Genomic DNA, 23,053 nt, shown 5'->3' with positions numbered 1-23,053 from the left:
ATTCAATATATTATTAAATTAATGAATTAATTGTGTGGAATGAGTTGGATTGATTGGAATGGCGAAAAGAGGTTCAATTTCGTGAATATTGTATTTATTGTGGAATTGGTTAAGCAAAGCGATTGAAAGTAAAGCTGTAAAGGAATGATAAGGGTCAGAATTCTCATGAGATTTATTAGCTGAAAAGCCACCGTCAGAATTTTGTGACTGCTCAACAAACCTGGAAATCCTGGCAATAACGGTCTGATTAAACAACTTCACAGGTTTGTCATAATATTTAACCAACAGGAATAATGTGGACAAACACCACCAAATGTAACATATGTCATTTGATTTCCCAACACGGCCATTTATGCCTCCATTTATACTCATACGCTCCAGTAGCCAACTACATCAAACAATTAACCATGTAATTAAATATCTACTTCACATTAATAACTACAAAAACAATACAATTACCTGATGAGTAATTTAATTCTTTTATGAGATATGGAATTGATTCTTTCAATTAGTACGAGAGATCCTATGCAGCAGAAGGCGCCAGCGACATGACTTTGGGCATTTTTTGATAGTGAAATTCCGCCATCGGAATTAAAGTGAGACCTTAAAAATTTATAAATTCTATCCAAATCAAATGATTTATTGAGTTCATCAGTGATCTGAGTTTCGTAGTAGTTGAGTAATTTGAGGGCCAAAGTAAAGGCACAAAGAGCAGACATAGTGCTCCTAAGATCAGTGTAATGAGGGATTGAGTATTCGTTAGAGGGTTTGAAATGGTTGAAAAAATAACCTTCAGGGTTATAAAGTGATTTAATATAGTTTATTATGGGAATCAAGTCTGAACTAGTGAGGAGCAAGTGATCAATTCCGGATTGGGACTGTTTATACAAGGGGAAATTACGTAACAAGTAGTTAATTTCAATAGCGTAAAGTGTACTTTGGATATTATCACTGTACAAATTATTATTATATTCCATAAAAGCCTTTAATACTGGTCCAAACTCTGTGTTAGTGACCACAGAACTATGGGAAGAGTTGGAATTCACAGAAGTATAGGAAAAAGTATTAATATTGGTGAAACAAGAGTTGAGTAACTTGAGTAGAGAGATGAGGTTGGACTGCGATATTGGTTCAGAAAGAATTGTTAGGGCTGAAATTGACCAGAAAGAACCACAAACTAGAGACTTCTCAAATAACAATCTCTTCTCAGAAAATTTATTTACACTGTCTGGAGCTGAAAATAGGTTAATTCCACCGATTAAAAAATTATTCAAGTATTCACTCAATTTATTCAAATCTTTCATTTGTATATTGACACTGTTAGGTTTAGTATATTTTATGGAATCTCACGACACCATACCATAGTGTGTGAGACTATTAATATGTCAATACTGTAACAAAGTAATAATATGATGTTGTAATATAGTAAATTAGTTAAATTAATATGTATAAATTGTTATGTTATTTTTTGATTTTTGTTTATTTTGATGGATCACACACTCATAATGGCTTAAATATTGATATAAATTATAATAATGATTTAAACATTGATAACGATACCAATTCGTTTAAAAGTACAAAATTTATCTCATTTTATAATAATAATAAAAATTACTAATAATTTTTGACTGACTGTGTAGGTGATATATTGGCGAACCAATTACCAGTTCCATATCTATATATTAAACCCAATGAGCTAGAAAATGTACACCAAATTGCTGAATCTGCTCTGGTAACTTTATAATACAACATTATATTTTTAGGAAAATGAATCCATCATCGCAGGTAAAATTACCAAATATTACCAACACCATCACTTCTGAACTTCACCTACCAGATATTCTAATATAGTTATTTTGTATATCCAGATACCCAGTGACCATATATTGTGTTAGAAACTGAAGATGTGTACGAGAAGATATTATCTGAAGTAGAAGAGAGAACTCCAGAGGAGATGATAATGGATATAATAGGGAAAATTAACAAATTGGAAGCCTTAAAAGCTCAATTAGGAACTGAAGAGTTTCTTATTACTCATACCACTATATAATATATAGTTAATTATATTACTCCTAAAGGAGTGAAAAATAACTGTAAATTGTAGGAGAATAGCAAGATTAAAATTATCTGGCAAGAATGCAACTTATACCAATTCCATACCCGTTTCACACCCTATCGCTGTAAATCCAACCACAACTTAATATTCTACTCCATATTATTCTCTTTGATCACAATTTATATTAATCACTATAGTCAGTATAATTAGTATAGTATATAGTTGTGTAATCTGAGTAGATTAATGAGGAGTTGGAGTGTGGCCATCGACATAAAAGTTACGTGTAATTCTTGGCAACGTTATTCTTATATTGTCATGTTCTTTTCCTAATATTACTTGACATCCCAATCTACTCCTATTCAAATACATTTACTAATATCTAATATTCCCGGAGGTACCAACTATAGAATCAGTGGTGATATAACTAAGGAACCCCTTCGGGGCTATATAACTAGTACTCCGTAGGGAGATAACTAAGTATAGTAAATAACTAAGGGAACCCCTTTCAGGGGCTACTGGTAGGGTATTGGAGCCGTTGGAGCAAGCACCGTAACATACGTATTAGTAAGACATGGAGCTAAATCAAGCATATCAAGTTCAGATTCTGAAGGTTCAGGTAATGCATCATAAACATCTTCTTCTAATATTACATGACATGTTGAACAAGCCATACATCCATCACAAGCACCTAAAACACACTACAGTTATTCCCATTCAAGTGTGTTATATACTTAAGCACATAATACATAATAATGTATGTGTAGGACTAGGGATAATTATCATGATATAAAATATTATAATTGAGTATTATCGATATAATTAATGAAAATGATTTAAATATTACCTTCAATTTCAATATTGTGTTTATGAGCAGCTTCGAGAATGGAAATACCAACCGGCACATCAACTGTTATTTCATCCTCATATTGTACAAACGTTATTTTAATACTATATTATCATTATAATATTGTTATTAGTATATAATTAGGTAGAAGTTAGTATACTTTTGGGTTGAAAAATGATTATAAAAGTTTTTATAAAAAAAATATGAATTGGGTCTTAAAAATTTATTTATTGAGTTGTTAAATATATTACATAATAATTTCATTATACAAATGATTCATTATATTCATTTTTATTATTGGGAGATTCCACATCTCACCATTGTAATCTTATTTTCGCCGAAAATTTTGTAAATTCCATTATCAACAATGTAATATATATTAATACTATAAATTATCTAAATAATGTAAATTATGTGAAAAGAGTAATTTATAAAATATTGTATTGAGCATGGGAACATTTACTAGAAAATTTTTTAATAGAGCTTTATCTTTTGGTTTTGGATTTCTGGGTCTTTACTCGTTTGCAAATCCAGATTTAGAGCGAATTTGGGAACTTCACCCAGCCTTCGATCAAAAAGACTATGCCTTCCTCTCATTTTACAAAGTATCTTCTTACACCAATATACAAATTTACACATTTAAACAAGTTAATATATTATTTAGGTTAATGAAAATGATTATAATGAATTTGAAAAGGGAATTAAGGGTTTAACTAGATATTTACAAAGGAAATCAGGTACCAATATACTCAATTTTATACTATTAATATATTAATACTTTTAATAGTATATTATATAGTATTAATAACATGGCATAGGATATGGATATACTAGATTAGTAAGACTAGTGGATATGGATGATCAAAGTGATTTATTATCGGATTATGACTACGTAGGCACACAAACATGGTTTACTCCTGATTTAATGAAAAGTGCGTTGGATTCTTCCTTTTCACAGAAGATTATTTCAAATATTAGGATGCAAAATAATTTCAACTCTCAGCTCTTCAAAATTGTAGTCGATGATTCCTCCTACACACCCTAACCCACACTATTCACTTCATTAATATTTACCTAAAAAATTTTAATATGTACATCATAATTTATATATTAATTTATATTAATTATATTCATTGTCATAATCTTTTCGAGACTAATTTACTCAAACATACACATACCGCTAATCATGGCGTTAATAATAGCATTAACCATAGCATTAATCAGAATGTTAAAAATACTCTCAATAGTAAAGTAAAAATTAAAGATGAAGATGAAGAGGATGATGTAGATAGAACAGTAAGTATATATGTTCCAGTGTGTAATATATTTGATTAGTTGGATGAAGTAGAAGAAAGGTAATAAGTTGTAAATATGTATAAATTGTTAGAGGTGAAGAAGAAGAAGAAATGTTACAAAATGCTGAAGGTATTTATAAAATTACACTCTCATCAATTATACATTTATTTTATATCATCTTGGAAATATATGCGTAGATATTGGACTGAAGGAATCAATTGAAGAAGTATTTTTTTAATTATTAAAAATTTCAGGAAAACTCAGAATCGGAATTTGCTAACGAGAAACTTAATCAATCCAACAACAATGTAATCCATGAAATACTTAACTATAGTTATATATCCGAATTCCCAAGGACAATCTACTCTTCCAATATTAATTAAATGAATAATTATAAAATAGTTTATAATAGGAGGCTGGGAACGGAAAATTAAAATATTTGATGGATGAATTAATTAAACTATCACTAGAATTAAAAAATTTAAACAATCAAATTGATTCCATACAAATAACACAATAATGTACTAAATAAATTTATAATATATTATTAATATAATAATGTAAAAATAAAATAATATAAGTGGAATAGTGTTAAAAAGTAGTGTAAGTGAATGTGTGGTAAGAGGTTATCAAATAATAATAATTTATTAAATTTATAGTCATGAAATCGAATATAATATTAACCGGAGCAAAAACGCTAAAAAATTATGATTGGTTTGACCATGAGTTACCTCTTAGTAAATTGCCGTTGATGCCGAGCTTGTTAAGCACTACTGTCGGTGCTGGTATAGGAGCTTTATGCTCAATTATAGTCAATTGCGCTCTTGTAGAATTATCAACTTCATCTTTTTTCACTCTGGTATCTTTTTTATTTTAATCTACTTGGTTAAATTATCTTAAATAACCATGTGTAAAATATTCTTTTTTTAGTATTTTGGATTCACATTTATAATTATTGGACTTGCTATATTATGGAGACTAACAGCTTCAAGTGATTTTAATGATCAAAATCAAACTAGAAATCTTAAAATTTTCGGATTTATGGTAATGCTTCGCCAGATGCGGGAGGGACCGCAATCTATTCATTCTTACTATATTATATTTTTAACTCTTTACTTTATTTCTAGCTCTATCCTTATCTTTACATATTCAACCATTAAATAATTATATAGTTAATTTATTTAGTTAACTATTTGAAGAGTAGAGTATATATAATTTTGTTGAAAATGTTGTAGATTGTATTTTCTGGTCTATTGTGTTTTTTTCTTAGGAAGAACTGGTTCATAGCATTACCTACTTCCCTCAAAACAGTTGTCTACACTCTACTAGGCGTCTCAACGTCATTCGCACTCACATTCACCATCGTAGACATCATCAACTACTTCATGGCCACACTTGAAACTACAGTCTCAAAACCATTAGTAGAATCTAAATCACAAGTATTCTCTTAACCTGCTACATTACAATTAGTCATAGTTGATTAATGGTGGTGGAAAATGTCTGTAGGTCCATTTAATATTATCGATCGCATTAGTAATGGGAGCAATATTTGGGTTTACTTTTGGGCTAATGGACGTGGAGGATGAAGCAGCCTATCACGTCCAGCTGGCGTTAATGAAGGAGGAAAAATACACCTATCCAATAGGAATACTTTTAGGCGGAGCTGTATCTAATTCATACACATTTACTACATATTTTACACATTAGCAGATATTAGCGATATTTAAGTTTAAGATATTTAGGAATTGGGATTATATAGCAATAATGATATTGTTTAGGCTGGATTTGGTAATGAGTATTTAAGACAACAGGAATCTTGGCGATTTAACAGAGATAATGCATATGATGTTGAAATATAATTTTTTCACGAAATATTCATGATATAGTTTTATAAAACTTTTATTAATTTAATTTAATTTATTATTAAATGAATTTCATGAAATATTTGTATGGTTTACTTGATTGTATGGATAATGCGTGTACCCGATAACAAATGGGATAAAATTAATTATTCTTGGTGTTAATAATTAATTTGATCCCTTAAAATGTTAATGAAATTAACTGGAATCTCCTTAATCAGTTCCCTTTCTTATATTAGGAACACCCTCCCACTTAAAAACACACTCACAGCCTTCCACACTCTTAATACTCGCAATAACCTCAAAAGTGTCAACAGAATTACTAGTGTAAAGAGTGTTAATGGAGTGAGGAACTATAGTACTTCGGAAGGCTTATGCAACACAGTAACCTCATCATTAGTTGGTAAATTAATGCCTTCATTTAAGGGAACAGCATTGCTTAGCGATGATTTGGTCCAATTCAACTCCTCGGATTATTTTAAGGATTCCTACGGGTTACTGGTCTTTTATCCATTGGACTTTACCTTTGTGTGTCCATCTGAGCTCTTGGGCTTCTCAGAACGCCTAAAAGATTTTGAGGAGAGAAATGTGAAGGTCTTAGGCGTCTCAGTGGATTCACCATTCAGCCACAAGGCCTGGAAGGAGTTGGACGTCCGTCAGGGCGGAGTGTCACCACTCAAGTTTCCACTCTTCTCAGACATGACCCGTGAGGTTTCAAGATCTTTTGGCCTACTTCGTGACGAGGGGTTCTCTCACAGAGCATCAGTTCTGGTTGACAAAGCGGGGGTTGTAAAGCACGTAGCCTTGTACGACTTGGGACTCGGCAGGTCAGTGGACGAAACCCTCAGGTTATTTGACGCGGTCCAGTTCGCGGAAAAGACAGGAAATGTCTGCCCAGTTAACTGGAAACAAGGCGATCAAGCAATGAAACCCGACTCACAATCCGTTAAACAATATCTCTCAAACCGTTTTAATTAATCTATTAATCTACATTCTATGTACTAATATGTATAAGTATATGCCTATGTATAGTAGTATAGGTATAATGAGTATAAGATGGTGATGGTCAAAAACTTTAAACTAAGGGATTTTCAGAATCAAAACAAATAACACATGAAATAAAGTTGTTTATTGTTGAAAAAGGTAAAAAGATCAGGAAATTATTGAAATTTGTGAGATTTTGGGGAAATTGAAAAGTGGCAAAACTATACACTAGCCCGAGATTTCAACCTCAAACAACTCAAGCATTTTAAGTTAAAACCAGTTTTAACCGATTTAAAAAGCAAACTTAGTGAGTTTTTGACATGCTAAAACTATAAATTTGGATAAAAAGTATGTGAATGAGCTGAATTGAAAAACGTCAACCAGCCTACAAACGGAATATCTAGACTTCTATAACTCAAAAACTTAATTGTATATTAAGTATCAGAGCCAGATTCTGAGTACTGGCCGGTTGTATAAGTTTTAAAAGGCGCATGCAATTGGTTTGGGTAAGGATGGCCTAGACTTGCGTGCACCTTCCTGGATCCCCATGGGTCCTTTTGCTCAAAGTCTACAATCTTTGATTCACTATAATTCTTTTACACATTCATTACATCAGCCATGAACTGCTTTTATACCTTTTTGTTTCTTTTTGCTTTGTTAAAACCGTTCTTTTGCCAAGCCAAAATATTCTTAAGACCATGTATATTGAACGTCACTGGAAATAATGATAGAACCAGAATAGATGTGGACGAACAGGACGCATCAGTTACCATCTTCACACCAATTAATGATGCAGAAGTGATTGAGGTGGTTTTCGGACCTCAAATTATCTGGAGAAGGGCCAAAGACACCGCCCTCCTCAGACTTCTAGCCTACAAAGCCGGTGACACATACAGTTACTTGCAGATTTTCTATTCCAAAGGAAGAAAAGTTTATGCCCAAACCATGGTTAATGATGGCACCAAATTGATAAATTCGTCAACATTCAGGCTACCAGGAAAGGACACCACAGAGTTGTTTGGAGACCTTAATTTAAACCAGAGATCAACTGAAGAAAACCCCTACGAAATGCCGGAAGAAAAACCTCAAGAAAGTATTCAAAATGAGCCACATTACGCCGACATAATTGTCCTTCCACCAAGAACGACTGAATTTGAGGAAGAGATTTCAGAACCGGGGTCACCCACAACCAAGACCAAATCATCAATAAAAACTAAGCTTAAGAGGTTTGGCAGATATCTAAAGTCTCTGGTTACGAAAAAACTGAAAAGAAAAGGGTCGTCCAACTCAAACACAGACTCTGAAGGGCAAACAAGCGATGAAAACATTCCCATTTATGCAAAAGTCATAAAACCCCCAAAATCAAAATACCATGTCGTATATGAAGATCCTGCAAAGTTTAGGCTCAAACGAGAAGAAAATGAAATTCCACCAGAACTACCACCAAGACCAATGTCAAGTATTTATGAAAACCTTCCAAGCCCAGAACTACCCCCGAGACCACTTCCAAGAAGTGTATTCTCAAACGCCAAAGTCCCAGAAACTGAAACAAGTCCACCAAAATTACCACCAAGACCAATGCCTCGAGCTAATTACTCACAGGCTAAGCAGTATGGAAGTTCATCAATTTACGTGAACCCTTATGAAAATGAAAATTCTGAAAGTAGTATTAAAACAAGAAATCCGAAAAGACGAAAAATCAATTTCTTAAACAGACGCAGTAACAAAAATAATGTCACGGAATCTGATGACGAAGAGCCCATATACTCAACTATTGATTTACAATTAAGCAAACAACAAGGTGAGCCGATCACGGAAGAAAATGATGAACCAACTACTGAGGAATCTAATAAGACTAGAATAAACTTGAAAGAAGGCCTGAAAAAAGCACTAAAAAAGGTTAAAAAAGGGCTACCAAAGTTGATAAAATCAAGTGGAGAATATAGTCTGGAAGATGAAGAATCAGAAAAGCCTAAAATAAGGATAAAAAAAGCTATTAAAAACTCCATAAATAAGGTAAAAGAGACACTGTCGAAAATAGGAAACCATGAACAAATAATGAACCTAGTTGAATTGGACTTGGCTGGAGACATGGAAGAGATAGCAAAGGTAACTCATTTTACTGGGCTTGATATTCCGACAACTGAAGTCCGTATTTTTGGGGGAAATTTAGTGAAGAGAATCACACACAGGTTCCAGACTGTATGGGAATATGACCCAAAGTCTGGGCCACTGAGGCAGGTGATTCTGTTCGCGAAGAAAGGTTACCACTATCTGCTCCACGTAAATACCAAGGCAAGCCTATTTGAAGGTCACCCAAGAATGTACGAGGACATCGAAGACCAATGGATGGAAATATCACTAGATAGGTTCTTGACGAGGTTGGAAATGGCAGCATTTAACGAAATTGACACGTTCTACGAGAAGCCTCCAATAACCTCAGACTCATTTGAAATTCCTGAAGAGTTTATGAAACCTGAAGAAAGCAGACCTCCAGTATCTGAGCCTGAATCTAGGCGAGATAGTACATCATCCACTGGTTCTGATTCGAACTTTTCAGTTCAGTCATTATCACCCTCCGAAATTCACAAACCAGGGTCGATGGAACCTGTAGAAACAGATGACACAGCCTCAATTTCAGGGGAATTTATTACTGAAAAACCTGAGGAAAGCATTGATAAAATAATGGCAGAATCACCAAAGCCAATTGAGGAACCGAATATAAACAGGTTACCTAATGGAGATATTATACCAGAACAAGAATCAACACCATCAACAACTGTAACACCGTATGAATCTATGACGGATAAGTCATCAATTGGAGACACTGATAGCTATGTTAGCAGCAGTTTGGACTCAAAGAATTCGGTGCCGTACAGTAGTAGCGGCAGCTCGTTTGAGCGTATAAAAACTCCAGAACTTGCGAACTTGCCTGAAGACTCAAGTGTAAGACCACTGTTAGATGAGGAAGGGTTAAATCTGTACTCAAATGACGGATTTTGAACCACTTGACACCCAAAGGATCGCACACAGCACATCAATATACTCTTTATGATATATTTTATTCTGATAAATACATATATGGATAGTAGTATTAGTATTAGTACTAGAAGTATTAGTGTTGTGAATGTTAAACCCTGCGTCGCCTCCTTGGCCTGACGGAGTTGACGCCAGTCTTGGGGAGTCTGGACTCGTGAATCAGCTGACTGACCTGGAGTCCGAGCGCGTGGAAGGCCTGTAACACATTTTCTACGCGTGCGATTCTCCTGAACTTGACGTCGACAGCAAAGATTCCAAGCCTTTTACACTTTCTGGCAATGTTCTCGCCGATCCTGTAGGCACATTTATCAGTCTGTTGCATCTTCTTGCGGTAGCCGACGTTCCCGGCAAAGGAACCGAAAACAGTCTTGTAGTTTTTACTGCGATTAACTAGCTGAGCGTGCACGTTGTTCTTGGAAGTGGTTAGGACGAGCATAAAACGGTCAGTGGGCTCAATTATCAGTCCGTTCCGGTCAAGATCAACGTTGTGGAACTCTGGGAGGCCGAAGTTCCTTTTATATCTTTGGTAGTTGCCCTGAAAATTCTTCAGCTCCTGCTTTGTCAGAGTCTTACTCAATACAGGTCTATCTTGGGACTCAGCAGAGGCTGTGGTCATCCTTCTAACAGATACACATCGGGCCAAGGGAATGGAAGATCCGGGATTAATCCCACCTAATGGGTTAAAATTCCTCAATTTCGAGAAATCACTAAAATTCACTGTATTCCTTGTTAAAATGTGATTAACTTGATGGAAGAACAAATTTACTACACTTTTCCCAAAACTACATCTATACATTTATTAAAATTTTTAAAAATTTAATTTATCCAATCATTAAAATTATAACATTTATAAATTTAATAAATTTAATAAATTTTAAAATATAAAATGGAAATGTTTAGAAAATTATTCTTCAGTAAAAGTTAGTAATGGTTCTTGGGAGTTCATGATTTGGATGGAATCCTTTTGTTTTTGTTTCTTGTACAAGTTTGAGTAGTAGACGACACTGTCGACTTTCCCCTTCAGTTTCAGAAGCGCCTTATTCATAGTCAGACGCTCATTTATATGTTTATTTAGCTTAATTAGGGCGTTTTTGCCCTTCTTACTGCCTGTGAATACTGCAGAATGTGTCCTCAGGAGCGTGTTGATCCATCCCTCACGTGAGTATAACTGGTTTGGAGTCCTTATTACGCTCGACGTTATGTATTCCAACAGCGATAGAACAAGTGGTGGAGTAAGTTCCGCCACTGTATCCTCAATTGTCACAGAATCGCGAGTTGACAAAAGCTTCTCTACTAACTTTCTATCACTTGTTAGTAGTGCCTGAGTCAACATCACAGAACAACTTTTATTCCTCTTCACTATAATATAATTATTACCATAAAACTACATTCTATATATAAAAATAGTGTAAAATATCTAGTTTTATACGGTTATCCATTTCTTTTATGTGTAATTTTATATTTAAGGGCTGAGTTGGAGAGAAAGGTGTGATCAGTTCTCCAGGCTGGGTGTCGTGGGTATTGTTTCCCGAATATATATGGTGAAAGGTGTTTTGGAACACCTCTAGAACGTGGTGGAGGGTTTGATAATGATTGCTTATGCCTTGGGTTCGCTCCACAATCAACTCCTACAACATTTTCTACCCTGTTATCTAATTGCTCATTAAATGTTTTAACTATATTTAGTTATGTACGATTGTTAATAGTAATTATAAATATAACTAGTTAATTATATATTATTTATGTCAAAAAATAGAGAAATTTATGGTAATTATTGTAATATTAGTCTAATATAATCTGTTTCCTTAATATATGGTGAATAAATAATTAGTTTTGTTGATGAACTGAGGAATTACCTAGAATGGGTATATGCCACTTACGAATAACGTATCTACAAGAACTACAGAGTAAAGTTAATGATCCTCTATGCCACATTAAATTTTATAAAGTCAAATTCACAAATAATGAACCGTTTCGCCCAAATTACAGTAAATTATTAAAAATTTATTAAAATATTAACATTTCAGTAAAAATTACAAATTTGCGATATAAATTAATGAGATTAAATTGGTTATAGGGTTTATGAACATTCTAGAATCATAATAAATTAAATAGTGTTTTTATATTGTAGTTTACTGAGATGACGGAAGAATCTTTATTTTTATATCATTCTACTACTCCTAATAAGAACCAAATGGTCATGAAAAATATGGACCTGTAACTTCCTTCTTAACTATTATTTATTTATTCTACCACTAATTCATCTAAAATATCTTTAAATAAACTGATTTAATAAGTTAATTTAGTGATTTATGTCTGAATTTAATGAGAGGAATAGAAGTTTCTGAAAAGGATTTACAAGGTGTTATTGCCAATTACTTATTCATCAATATGTATGAAGATACTTACAAATTCTTCATAGAAGAAACACATTTTAACGGTATACTCACTACTTTAAATAGTTATTTCACTTCTATCAATTCTTATCTTTCACCAATTTAATACCATAATTACATATTCTATAGTTACTTTATATTGTAAATAGTGTAATGATGAAAATATGCAAATGATAATTCCTATTCATATCGTTGATATGATTGAGGAAACTTGTCATCCTTGAACTGATTAAACACTACTAAACATACTATTATTTACATTTATTATATATACACACTTATGTTGTAGATGAGGAGTTTAAGCCTACGATATCTGAGAGGAAGTTTATTAGAAATTCAATTATGGAGGGAAGGATTATGGATGCTATTAATCAGATTAACCAAATTGACCATAATGTATCTTCATTACTGTGTTTCTCACACTGATTTACTTATTCCAAGATTAGTTATCTATCACTAGTTACTTACTCCAGGGTTCTAATTCTACAATTATTTATCCCCTACCAGCAGTACTATATACAATTATTTATATAGTTAATATTGTATAATAATTTGTTTTAGATTTTGAATGAGAACAGTAATTTATTATTTGTATTAATGCTATATCGTCTTGTCGACATTATTCTCTCGGTACCAACTACTCACTTTACTACTTAGTTACCATAGTTATATATTACTGAATATGTAATAACAGGGTGACTTACACAATGCTATAAAGTTTGCTAAAGGAGAGCTTTCATCTTGTATTAAGAAAGATGTAAGGTTTCATATCCTCAACACACTTTAGCCGAATCTACTCACTAAACTAGAAGAAGCCATGTCATTACTTGCCTTTCAAAATCTTAACGTATTACTTATTTACCTTACTACAGTTGATCATCCCATTCCGGGAGTGCATAGTTCCCTACCGAATTATTTAGTTAGTTATATTTCTAGTGAATAGTTATAGTATTTACGGTACCCCTTGAGCAACCACCGTAACGGAGTAATAATATTCATTTAGTCACCAGAGGCATTGGAAATAATAAAGAAGATACAGAAACCAGATGAAATATCAACTTTGGTAGACAACTCACTAATTGCTTATTATAACCTTGACCCAAGTATTTGATAAATTTGTTAATATTATCAGAACCCATTCTGGAGAATATTATTAAAGAAACCCTCTGGGTTGAATCACAACTTGAGTCAAAAGTATATTAAATCTATCACAATATGTTTTAGCCCAATTCATACAGCTTAAAATTACAAAATATCAGCCGTTGTGGATTCAAATTATCCTAATCAACCACTAATTGAGTTGATTAAATATTTTAATATGGACATTTTAATTTTTTCTTGATATATTAATATATTGTATGGGTTTATATAATATCAGTTGTATGTATTGAAATTAAAAATATTATTTATCGCGTTCAAATGAAAAATGATGTAATTTTGTATTTTTTACCCTACTTATTCTTTTCCTTTTATACTTGCCTATCATCACATTACGTTTCTCCTCCAATTCTTGTCTTAACATATTCAAATTATTCGGAGCTTTTAAACCCTTCAAGCTTACATTTACTTGTTTATGATTAGAGTTTGAACTTTTACAATCTTCATCAGAAAATATTATATGAGTCTTTTTATTAGGAACATTGGAAATGGTATTAGCACCATTGGTCTTGGAATTGTGAGAGTTGGAGATATGGTTGAGAACAAAAAGATTAGTACCGATTTTATCCAAGTTTCGTTTAAGTTTAAGTTTTTTGGTTAGTTTTTTCTCCTTGAGAGTGTCTTCAGAGGGAAGAATCACCTCGCCCTGCTCGCCGATCCTTGAGTGGATCATCTTGTAATTAAACTCGTCTTCATTTCTGTACCTGCCCTTTAAACTAAGTTCTTGGATTAGCCGTTCACGAAGGTGATAATGGTCTGACCTCTTCTTGTAGTCTGATTTCTTCTCCAAATACTGTCCAACCCTCTTCTTCCTGTGCTCAGGCTGAGACCGCTCCAAGTGAACCCTTCTAGGGACCACATGCTTCAGTCCTCCCATCACAGATATTACTAGTCAAATAGTTTGTCTAGTTGGAGGAGCTGGATCTTGTCCTAAAACCAATTAACCATTAAATAAATACTTGATGTTTAAAGGCGATGAGTGCGATTTTAGAAGTTTGACTTGAAACTCGATAATATGATATTATCTCCCTAATGATATAATAAGTTTAAATAAATAATCATTAAAAAGTTAAAAATGTTAATTATAATGAATAAGTTAGTGAATATAAAAGCATACCTCCAAGTGACTTTAGAATCTATAATAAACAAAAGATATCTAAAGAAGAAATTAGTCTAATTAATCAATAAAATAATATAATTTGGCATAAAATATTTTAGTTAAATTCTATTTAAAGGAAATGATGAAAAAATACTTGGAATGTGAAAGATTTGGCCCAGGCTTAGTATAAATGACTAAATCAGAACCGAAATTAGTGCCATCAGCTATTTTATAACCAATTCCATTGAAATACTTCTCCAAGCTTTTCCTTATATCTTCTTCATAATCTAATTCCATACAATTATGTCCAAATACACTACTTCAGGAATATTCGCTCCTTTTATTCTTTGTTCTATTTTACAATTATATTATATTTTATTTATTTAAAGTTAATTGAAATAATATTTTAATTTAAAATTTTTTGAGGAAAAATGATTTTTAAACCCTCATAAAAATCAACTTGATACACTACGACATTCTACTAGATGAAAATTTGTTAAAATAAGATTAATCAAATTTTAAGTGTGAGTATTTGTTATAAATTTCCTTTAACCTATTGTTATCATTATTATAATGTGCTTCTAATATTTCATCTGTTAGTTTTTCCAGTAACTTATTACTCTCTTTCACCTCACCCGAGGTGTAATTGTTAAACAGCCTCACTCGAGCCTTCTTTGCGTTTTGTATGATATGGTCTGGAATTCTTGCTAGTTTGGCCACGTGCATTCCATGTGAGTCTGGGCAAACTCCAGGCACTAGTTTATACAGAAACTCCACGCTTCTCGTTTCCTCATCGACCTTCGCCGCCATGTGGAACATTGAGACGTTACTCAGAGTCTCTGCAAATACACAAACATCTTGGAAATGCGTTGTAAACACACATCTAAACATTTTTTACATTCAATAGTATTACATATATAATCTTAGATAATAGGCATCCCAATAGGTGTATAGATAACTAAATATCCCCGGAGGGGATCACTAAGTACCGTAACACAGTACCTGCAACCAATTTTAGATATCTTTTCTAAAGTAGCAACAGCAATAGCTGTACCATCAAATGTTGAAGTACCTCTGCCCAATTCATCAATCAAAGCCAATGAACTACTTGTAGCCTAAATCATTACTATACTCCAACAATAAGCATAATAATAACTAATACGATATAACTAGTGCAGAATAGTAGAACTAAGTTTCCATGGAGGGGAATAACTGAGGAATTAGTAGCTAGAATCACCCGCCATGATTGAGGTATAGTTTTGGATTACCTTTGAAAGTATTGATGAAATGTCTTGTAATTCAACAAGAAAAGTACTTTTGCCTTGTAAAATATTATCTGAAGCGCCAAGTCTAGTAAATATCGAATCGGCAATACTAAACTCACACTCAACACCTAAACAAATATACCCAACTACTTAACTAAGGAACCACTGAGGGGAATAACTACTTTGGTATACAGGTAATTGAATCTCCAAAGGGAATATATAGTCTGTGTGACCTCACACCGTAACTTACTTGAAACAAATGAACCGATTTGACCCATGATTATTGTTAATGCAATTTGTCTCAATAAAGTTGATTTTCCACCCATGTTGGGGCCTGTGATAATGAGAATCGGCCCATCTAAACCCTCACCGATGTTAACGCTGTTGGGGATGAACTTGTTATTACTGATGTTAAAGATAGGATAAACAGAATCCTTAACCCTTAGGGTGTTGTAGGACTTGGGGAGTATTTTGGGTCGGGACATTGGGAAGGGTGAGTTCTTGGCCACAGTGGCCAGAGAAGTCAAACAGTCGAACTGAGCTGCGATTTCAATTAGTTTACAAAACTTAAAGCTATTGGAGTGGAACTTGCTCACAATCTCCTGGTAAAACTCCTCTTCACTTTCCTTTAGCTTAAACTCAACCTCTTCCAACTCCTCAAGTATCTGAACTATCTTCACATTTCTACCACGCACAAAACCACTTCGTGTACTCGTTATCTCCATACTACTAACTCCTCCAACGACATTTGCCGGTGAATTTACAGGTTGCTTACACACAGCTACAACATTATTTAGTTGGAATTTTCATTATTTCCTAATTCTACCTAAATATTATAACTAGCAACTAAGGGAATTAGCGTCTTACGTGTATTATCGGCAGTGTTGGGAGCCGTGGAAGATGGACTGGCATGCACGCCTGATTTTCTCTGATATCTTTGGAACTCGGACTCAGTCATTTCAACTTCGTACCTGAATTTGCAATGTACAAAGCAAGCTGAGGGCGAGATTTGTCTAATGTTCTCGAGCACTCTGTCGAGCTTGGCCTCAACAGCTTGGATTTCAGCCCTCAATTCCTTCGACTTTGGCCATTCGACGCTGGCACAACTCTTTTCTCCAGTGAGCTTTAGCATGCTTTTGAACATGATAACGTCGTCTGAACAGCGTAAAAATTCTTCCTCGACTTTCCGGATAAACTCACTCCTATGACTGGAAAACAGATTAATGGATTCGTTGAGGAAGTTGAGGATAATATCTTCTAGTTTCTGGAACTTGTCAAACAGAGTGTACAGATCGTATAGTTTAGTGTATACTCCTCGGTCAAAGTAAATTGCTCTTTTATGGTAGTTTGAGGCTGAGTTTAGTATCTTACCTAATGCACGTTCTAGATCTGGAAATCGTTCCAGTTCCTGATTTAACGTTGTCACTAGTGGGTAATTCTGGACTAGAAACTCAACGGCTTCGCTCCTTAGGTTGATCGAGTCGACATCTGTAAGTGGATTCAGGAGCCAATATCTGAGCAACCTCTCTCCAAATGCTGTTTTGGTATGGTTTAGATAATGGAAGAGAGAGTTTTTTTCAGTGCCTTCCTGCGTGACAAAAAGTTCCAAATGCACGAGTGCTGAATAGTCCATGCTCATAACCTCCAGCTGGGCAAAGTTAAATGGCTCAAAATAGCAATATTCTACAATCTTATCCAGAAGTACAACGGTTAGATAGGATTCAGTTAGCAACAGGGCTGTGGAGCATTCATTAGCTACAGCTTCCCACCTGTCCTTAACTCTGTTCAAAAGGTTTCTAGACTTGTTTTGCGAAATATGTGAAGTGATTTCTGCTGAGTAGGGTAACGCCTTAATTGCCTTTATCAAGTCCTTTTTATTGAATAGTACAGAATCAAGTACTACTTCAGCTGGGCAGAAATGGATTAAAACTGTCTTCACCTGCAACAAATCATCTGTATATTTAACAGTTCCAAACCGGATTTTACTCATTGAGACGTCTAAACACACTATTGATACTATGGCATTGCCATCTGAAATTGAGGGTTCTGATTCGGGAGCTGTTGAAACTTGAGACTGGGTCTGGGACTCGGGTTGCGACTGGGTAAGGGACATTATGAGAAGCGGTCGTGATTGGGTTGTGAGCATTTCAGGCGCTGAAACTGTTCCTGGAGTAATAATATCACACACATCTCGTTTAACGGCCCTTGCCGAGGTTCCCAAGGCTTTATTTCTCTTATCTAGTTGCTGTGGCGTTTCAGTTTGCTCCACTACTACCACTCTATGGCCTGCGTTAACGCACGCTGAGGCATAGAAGTGGATGCTCTTCTCTGGGAACCCTACATGAGGTTTCGTCTCTGCTCCCATCCATCGGAGCCCTGTCAGCCCCTGTACCACACATGCGTCCTGGTAAAACAGCTCATAGAACTTACCCATCTTGAAAAAAACCAACGAATCAAAATGTGTTTTCTTTACTTCCCACCACTGCTGCATGCACTCAGTGTAGTGACCGCTCCTAAATTCATATGCCCACCGGTGCCCTCGAGGTGGAATCCATAAAGTTGTGGTGTCGTACCCCTCTGCCAAAGGTCTTCTACCCTCTGCATCCTTCAAGTTTCTAGGCTCCAGCCATGGTGGGAACGAAAATGTACCCTTATATCTATAATAGTTCTCCACGTACGACCTAAACCCCAAAGAGTTCTCACTTGCCTTACAACCCAGATATAACTCCCTCTCATTAAAGTCTACTGTGTCCTCCTTATGTCTCTTATCCTCCTTACCCACTGTTACATTTTCCATATCTACTGGCTTCTTATCATCAAATTCGTACACATACAACAAGCGATCTATCAATCTCTCATCATCCATTAATTCCCTTTTCACATTTTCTACTCTTTCTCTATTGTTTGCTGTATCAACTGTGCTAACTGTGCTGGTACTGTTATAAGCTGTATTTTCGGTAGCGTTACTATCGGTATAAGTGTCAATACTAGTGCCACCACCAGCAGTTGTATTAGTATTGTCATTATCAAGATTCTTAAGTTTAGGGTGTAAGTTTGAATCATCAAAGAGTAGTGTTCTCTTTCTGTTAAGGGGTATGTCTTCCTCCTCAAGTTCTCCAATTGATACTGTAGATTCCTCCTATAGCATTTTCCAAACCATTACCATTCCAGTATTTACTAATATCTATTAGGGGAACATAGTTATACTAAACTACTCGCTATTATTATAGCTTTTATCATAGTTACACTATATAACTAAGTAATGATTGTTTGAGTTATGGCAGGAATCACCTGCCACGGGGCAGTATTACATAGTGTGTGCTTGTAAGATTTGAATCTGAGCGTGTGGTATCGATTTTGACAAAATGTTCGCTTAATAAACTAACATTTACTGATTCTTTATTGACTGGAGTTTCTACTGGTTTAAGTTGTTCCAAAACTCTTTCTGGCTGTTCGGAATCATTATCTTCATCTTCATATTCCATCATTGTTCCCTCCAGCTCCTCCTTGATCTCCGTCTTGGCCACTGGTCTGAAGAACGAAGTTATGGAGACCTAAAATGTGCATTATTTATAGTTAAAAATTACATTTTTATCTGCTGCGGTCCTCGACTGTGACATGGTTTACTCTTTTCTATAACTAACATGGAATCCCATAAATCACACACCCAATTACTAACTATTTTTATTTCTGCTAACCAATTCTATTATAAATAATCACCATGTAAATTTATATTAAGAAAAAATTAATATTTGAAATTAGTTAATTTGGTTTTCAACGTTTCTTCTTCTTCCCTCTAAATCACACATTACTACCTCACTAACTATATACTAACTACTTTGCATTAATAACATCTTTAACGAAAACTTTATACTCATTAGATGATTTATAGCTAATTTTAGTGTATAATTAGTTAAAATTGAATAAAAGTGGGAAGAATCATCTAGCCACTTAACTTTACCTCTTAACATTGCTGGATGTGGCTGTAATTGAGCCTGTAGTTGGTTTAGTAGAATAAGCTGAGGTTGATCCTTGTGTGGTACCTCTTGACATATCCTTCCTCCTCTTGGCTTGTTTCTTGTATACCACTCTATAATATTTTCCACACCAATATACTTAACTATATAACCAGAGAAACTGAGTTGATATAACTAAAGAGTTCTGGGAGAGGTATGACTAATAAGTCTAGTAAGGGTATAACTAATGGAACCCCGTAGGGGATGAGAAAGCACTGTAATGTAAATACCTTTCATGTTTGTGTAACCAACGTTCTGGATCTGGATTACCAACAATATTCTTTGGTTTCTTATTTCTTCTTTTATTTCTCCTCCTGGCCTTTGATTTTCCAACACTAAATATTCATTTCCAACTATAGAACTTACTTTTCTTCCTCTCCAATATTATATGTGATCTTATATTCATTTTCCAACTCCTCAGCATCTACATTTCATATCATTAACAATGCTAACTAGTGGTATGACCAAATTGGTATAGAATAAATGTTAAAAGTTGATAGGACTAGATAACTAAGTGTTCCGATAAGTTATTCTGGAGGAAATAGTGTATGTGGCTGAACCTCCCACTAGCACTCACCTATAAACCTAACTTCTCTTATAAAACTATTAGAAAATTGTTCATCCATTTCGATAAATGATTCATTGAGAAAGGTTTGATTATAAACGATTCCTAACTTGGCTGACAAATCAGTCTTGTCCCTCTGGTACAAATAGTTACAAATCTTTACCACGTCTTCGTGGTGACCGTTATTCTCCAAATAGTTACAGCCAGTTCTAACCACCTCGTCACATCCACTCTACTCACGTTATTAACATCACCACTTACCTTTGGGTTGTTTATGTAGTTATTCAACACAGAAACGACTTCATTTGTTAACCCCAGTAATATACACAATTTAACATATAACTGGTGATATTCTTTGTAATATTCGTTATATTCCTGGTATTGGCTTTGATTTTGTTGTAATAACGAGAGTGCATCTTTATATTTAATCTGCTTAATCAACAATTTGGTTAGTGAGAGAACAAATCGATGATCTCCAAATTGTGTAATTGCCTGACGCAATAACGAAATTGATTTTGTATACTTTCCCTCAACACACTATATTTAAATTAAGTGGATAAACTATCTAATAACTATCTGATTAAATTAATATAATTTGAGTCTCCCTAAATAGATAACTAAATAACTATCTGTTTAAGCAAGTTCCGTAATGGGATACCATAAGAGCTGCTTTATATAGTAATAAATCCTTTTGATGAAGAGATCTATTAAAATTCTCCAAATAACGATGTGCTTCTTTCAAATTACCACTTGACAAACAAGCCCAAATACAGTTACCATGAATCATCCTCAACTAACGCAATATACATATTTTGTACTATTTAATAATATCTATTATCAATTGTAACTATCTGATTACTTCTGAGTCTGAGAATTTTCTATAAATTTGTTCCTTTTTAATTAAGTTTTCGATTTTCCTAACCATCGACGTTACTTCCGCAGGTTCAACTCTATATAATTCATTATCTCTAATTAATCTAGCTAAACTTCATGAAAATTGCTAAAAATTAACAAAACTAGTAATACTGGTAGTTGTGTATATGAAGATACCCGAAGAAAAGCTGGTTATTTAATGATACTAATACAGTGGCTTGATCAACATCCAATGAACTAATCATCAATTAATACCAAAATCAACCATATAACTAATTAACTAGAAATGAGTAGATAATGAACTTAATAAAAGTCTTGATGAGATTTGTATTAATTGATTTAGCCAGTTCGAAATTTGATCTTTTGAAATTCAAATAAGCTCTGAATGCTAGAATGTTAGCGAATTCCACCTGCTCTTCAGGGTCCAAATCCGCTCCTTCCTGCTTTAATTCATTCTCCAACATTTCTATACTCATATTAGTACGAAAACTAATATTTGTGGTATATAATAACCATATAACTAAAGACCCCGTAACAGTTAACTAAGGAGTCTCTAGGGGTATATAACTATTAGGGTATAAAAAAACAGTAAGGGATACCATTAGCAATATCTAGATAATCTTGAGCACGAATTACATCATCTAATAAAACAAAAGCACAAGCATAATTAAAATATAACTCATAGGGATCATGTCTTTCCACTATGTGATCATCAATTTTCTTTACCAGTGAAGTCAGTAACTCATTATCCTTAGAATATTGAGATGAAAGCGATAAGTCAACACTTAAGCGATTAATTGATAAAAGCGATTCAGCACCTTTAAGCTTTAATTTACTGTAAATATCACTCGCCTCTTTAAAATTCCCTATTCTAAGGCACAGTTGCGCCAATAGCAACGTCAACTTTTTATCATTAAAAATTATACTTCCCAGATCACTTTTTTCATACAATTCCTCCTCATTTACCTTATTTTGGTTAACAGACCCATGTCCATGGCTAGATTTGAGCAAATCTTGCGGCGGCAAGTTGTTATAACACATCAATAGTGTTTTCAACCCAAGCTTATATTTACCTAGTTTATAATAACAATAACTCTGTTCAAAATGTAACCAACAACATATATCGTTATTATAATGTATCTTAACACCTTCTTTTATACTTTCTTTTACACTATCATTATCAGATTCTGTAGTTTTAGAATTTGCTATGGAAGGATGTACACGGTATCCATGGAGCCAACCGATGGTTTGTAAACAACTGTGCCAGCGAGAAAGCTGAATTTCACAGAAAGCCTTAACACGGTAAAAGGAATTTTCGCCTGGCCATTTCTTCAAACCTATATACAAATCAATATCCTCGTATCCATATATCTATACGATATTAACTATATTATTAATAACTATATATCATTCTTAATGTAAAAACTGATTAATATAGGCAATAAGTGTGGAAAATACATTTATGGCAAAGTTTAGACGCCTCTGAATATCTTGCCTCGTCTAATAGCGGCTGAAGTTGTTTCAGACAACTCTGAACTGAGGTCAAATCAACATTATCAAGAATCAACATCGATTACTAGCAAATTATGGAAATTCCTTCCCT

General features: G+C 34.0%; 13 protein-coding genes across 13 annotated transcripts, besides 13 other annotated features; 6 read left to right on the top strand and 7 right to left on the bottom strand.

Moving 5' to 3' along the window:
- Positions 1-18: 18 nt before the first annotated feature.
- TA19240 (type ii proteins geranylgeranyltransferase beta subunit, putative) lies at positions 19-1,304 on the bottom strand (the record flags this gene model as incomplete). The annotated part of the gene is made up of 2 exons (XM_949450.1): positions 19-388; positions 460-1,304. The coding sequence occupies 2 exons, from the start codon at positions 1,302-1,304 to the stop codon at positions 19-21; spliced, it is 1,215 nt and encodes a 404-aa protein (XP_954543.1).
- Positions 1,305-1,444: 140 nt separating this feature from the next.
- Positions 1,445-1,501: a sequence feature (Signal peptide predicted for TA19245 by SignalP 2.0 HMM (Signal peptide probability 0.946, signal anchor probability 0.000) with cleavage site probability 0.841 between residues 19 and 20).
- Positions 1,445-2,050, top strand: TA19245 (uncharacterized protein; the record flags this gene model as incomplete). Its single annotated transcript, XM_949449.1, has 4 exons — positions 1,445-1,574; positions 1,641-1,732; positions 1,764-1,785; positions 1,896-2,050. 4 exons carry the CDS (start codon positions 1,445-1,447, stop codon positions 2,048-2,050), a joined length of 399 nt encoding a protein of 132 aa, XP_954542.1.
- Positions 2,051-2,296: 246 nt separating this feature from the next.
- On the bottom strand, positions 2,297-3,164 carry TA19250 (adrenodoxin-like ferredoxin, putative; the record flags this gene model as incomplete). The annotated part of the gene is made up of 4 exons (XM_949448.1): positions 2,297-2,411; positions 2,615-2,744; positions 2,901-3,004; positions 3,061-3,164. The coding sequence occupies 4 exons, from the start codon at positions 3,162-3,164 to the stop codon at positions 2,297-2,299; spliced, it is 453 nt and encodes a 150-aa protein (XP_954541.1).
- Positions 3,165-3,349: 185 nt separating this feature from the next.
- Positions 3,350-3,427: a sequence feature (Signal peptide predicted for TA19255 by SignalP 2.0 HMM (Signal peptide probability 0.741, signal anchor probability 0.166) with cleavage site probability 0.553 between residues 26 and 27).
- On the top strand, positions 3,350-3,945 carry TA19255 (uncharacterized protein; the record flags this gene model as incomplete). The annotated part of the gene is made up of 3 exons (XM_949447.1): positions 3,350-3,505; positions 3,565-3,637; positions 3,719-3,945. The coding sequence occupies 3 exons, from the start codon at positions 3,350-3,352 to the stop codon at positions 3,943-3,945; spliced, it is 456 nt and encodes a 151-aa protein (XP_954540.1).
- A 912-nt stretch (positions 3,946-4,857) lies between these two features.
- On the top strand, positions 4,858-6,055 carry TA19265 (uncharacterized protein; the record flags this gene model as incomplete). Its single annotated transcript, XM_949446.1, has 5 exons — positions 4,858-5,055; positions 5,127-5,240; positions 5,432-5,635; positions 5,703-5,861; positions 5,975-6,055. The coding sequence occupies 5 exons, from the start codon at positions 4,858-4,860 to the stop codon at positions 6,053-6,055; spliced, it is 756 nt and encodes a 251-aa protein (XP_954539.1).
- Positions 4,957-5,025: a sequence feature (5 probable transmembrane helices predicted for TA19265 by TMHMM2.0 at aa 34-56, 63-85, 100-122, 129-151 and 171-193).
- Positions 5,044-5,055: a sequence feature (5 probable transmembrane helices predicted for TA19265 by TMHMM2.0 at aa 34-56, 63-85, 100-122, 129-151 and 171-193).
- Positions 5,127-5,183: a sequence feature (5 probable transmembrane helices predicted for TA19265 by TMHMM2.0 at aa 34-56, 63-85, 100-122, 129-151 and 171-193).
- Positions 5,226-5,240: a sequence feature (5 probable transmembrane helices predicted for TA19265 by TMHMM2.0 at aa 34-56, 63-85, 100-122, 129-151 and 171-193).
- Positions 5,432-5,485: a sequence feature (5 probable transmembrane helices predicted for TA19265 by TMHMM2.0 at aa 34-56, 63-85, 100-122, 129-151 and 171-193).
- Positions 5,504-5,572: a sequence feature (5 probable transmembrane helices predicted for TA19265 by TMHMM2.0 at aa 34-56, 63-85, 100-122, 129-151 and 171-193).
- Positions 5,630-5,635: a sequence feature (5 probable transmembrane helices predicted for TA19265 by TMHMM2.0 at aa 34-56, 63-85, 100-122, 129-151 and 171-193).
- Positions 5,703-5,765: a sequence feature (5 probable transmembrane helices predicted for TA19265 by TMHMM2.0 at aa 34-56, 63-85, 100-122, 129-151 and 171-193).
- Positions 6,056-6,247: 192 nt separating the features above from the next.
- On the top strand, positions 6,248-7,033 carry TA19270 (2-cys peroxiredoxin, putative; the record flags this gene model as incomplete). The annotated part of the gene is made up of 1 exon (XM_949445.1): positions 6,248-7,033. One exon carries the CDS (start codon positions 6,248-6,250, stop codon positions 7,031-7,033), a length of 786 nt encoding a protein of 261 aa, XP_954538.1.
- A 624-nt stretch (positions 7,034-7,657) lies between these two features.
- Positions 7,658-7,720: a sequence feature (Signal peptide predicted for TA19275 by SignalP 2.0 HMM (Signal peptide probability 0.989, signal anchor probability 0.000) with cleavage site probability 0.731 between residues 21 and 22).
- Positions 7,658-10,042, top strand: TA19275 (uncharacterized protein; the record flags this gene model as incomplete). Its single annotated transcript, XM_949444.1, has 1 exon — positions 7,658-10,042. The coding sequence occupies one exon, from the start codon at positions 7,658-7,660 to the stop codon at positions 10,040-10,042; it is 2,385 nt and encodes a 794-aa protein (XP_954537.1).
- Positions 10,043-10,169: 127 nt separating this feature from the next.
- TA19285 (30s ribosomal protein s11, putative) lies at positions 10,170-10,874 on the bottom strand (the record flags this gene model as incomplete). Its single annotated transcript, XM_949443.1, has 1 exon — positions 10,170-10,874. One exon carries the CDS (start codon positions 10,872-10,874, stop codon positions 10,170-10,172), a length of 705 nt encoding a protein of 234 aa, XP_954536.1.
- A 108-nt stretch (positions 10,875-10,982) lies between these two features.
- On the bottom strand, positions 10,983-12,168 carry TA19290 (uncharacterized protein; the record flags this gene model as incomplete). The annotated part of the gene is made up of 4 exons (XM_949442.1): positions 10,983-11,437; positions 11,650-11,754; positions 11,935-12,002; positions 12,116-12,168. 4 exons carry the CDS (start codon positions 12,166-12,168, stop codon positions 10,983-10,985), a joined length of 681 nt encoding a protein of 226 aa, XP_954535.1.
- Positions 11,960-12,002: a sequence feature (1 probable transmembrane helix predicted for TA19290 by TMHMM2.0 at aa 10-32).
- Positions 12,116-12,141: a sequence feature (1 probable transmembrane helix predicted for TA19290 by TMHMM2.0 at aa 10-32).
- Positions 12,169-12,218: 50 nt separating the features above from the next.
- TA19295 (uncharacterized protein) lies at positions 12,219-13,677 on the top strand (the record flags this gene model as incomplete). Its single annotated transcript, XM_949441.1, has 10 exons — positions 12,219-12,295; positions 12,385-12,442; positions 12,624-12,665; positions 12,764-12,870; positions 12,921-12,948; positions 13,036-13,104; positions 13,169-13,231; positions 13,284-13,373; positions 13,478-13,577; positions 13,607-13,677. 10 exons carry the CDS (start codon positions 12,219-12,221, stop codon positions 13,675-13,677), a joined length of 705 nt encoding a protein of 234 aa, XP_954534.1.
- A 199-nt stretch (positions 13,678-13,876) lies between these two features.
- On the bottom strand, positions 13,877-14,509 carry TA19300 (putative u3 small nucleolar RNA-associated protein 11, putative; the record flags this gene model as incomplete). Its single annotated transcript, XM_949440.1, has 1 exon — positions 13,877-14,509. The coding sequence occupies one exon, from the start codon at positions 14,507-14,509 to the stop codon at positions 13,877-13,879; it is 633 nt and encodes a 210-aa protein (XP_954533.1).
- Positions 14,510-14,857: 348 nt separating this feature from the next.
- TA19305 (DNA mismatch repair protein, MutS family, putative) lies at positions 14,858-19,616 on the bottom strand (the record flags this gene model as incomplete). Its single annotated transcript, XM_949439.1, has 8 exons — positions 14,858-15,050; positions 15,285-15,614; positions 15,734-15,846; positions 16,000-16,124; positions 16,247-16,777; positions 16,864-19,135; positions 19,308-19,550; positions 19,584-19,616. The coding sequence occupies 8 exons, from the start codon at positions 19,614-19,616 to the stop codon at positions 14,858-14,860; spliced, it is 3,840 nt and encodes a 1,279-aa protein (XP_954532.1).
- Positions 19,617-19,826: 210 nt separating this feature from the next.
- TA19310 (uncharacterized protein) lies at positions 19,827-23,020 on the bottom strand (the record flags this gene model as incomplete). The annotated part of the gene is made up of 11 exons (XM_949438.1): positions 19,827-20,073; positions 20,207-20,347; positions 20,379-20,436; positions 20,617-20,809; positions 20,839-21,114; positions 21,236-21,370; positions 21,437-21,563; positions 21,604-21,687; positions 21,754-21,916; positions 22,050-22,787; positions 22,909-23,020. The coding sequence occupies 11 exons, from the start codon at positions 23,018-23,020 to the stop codon at positions 19,827-19,829; spliced, it is 2,274 nt and encodes a 757-aa protein (XP_954531.1).
- Positions 23,021-23,053: the final 33 nt, after the last annotated feature.

This window comes from Theileria annulata, chromosome 1 (genome assembly GCF_000003225.4).
Source record: "Theileria annulata chromosome 1, complete sequence, *** SEQUENCING IN PROGRESS ***".
NCBI lineage: Eukaryota > Apicomplexa > Aconoidasida > Piroplasmida > Theileriidae > Theileria > Theileria annulata.
The sequence above is the reverse complement of the archived record's forward strand: the minus strand, read 5'-3'. Positions and strand labels throughout refer to the sequence as shown.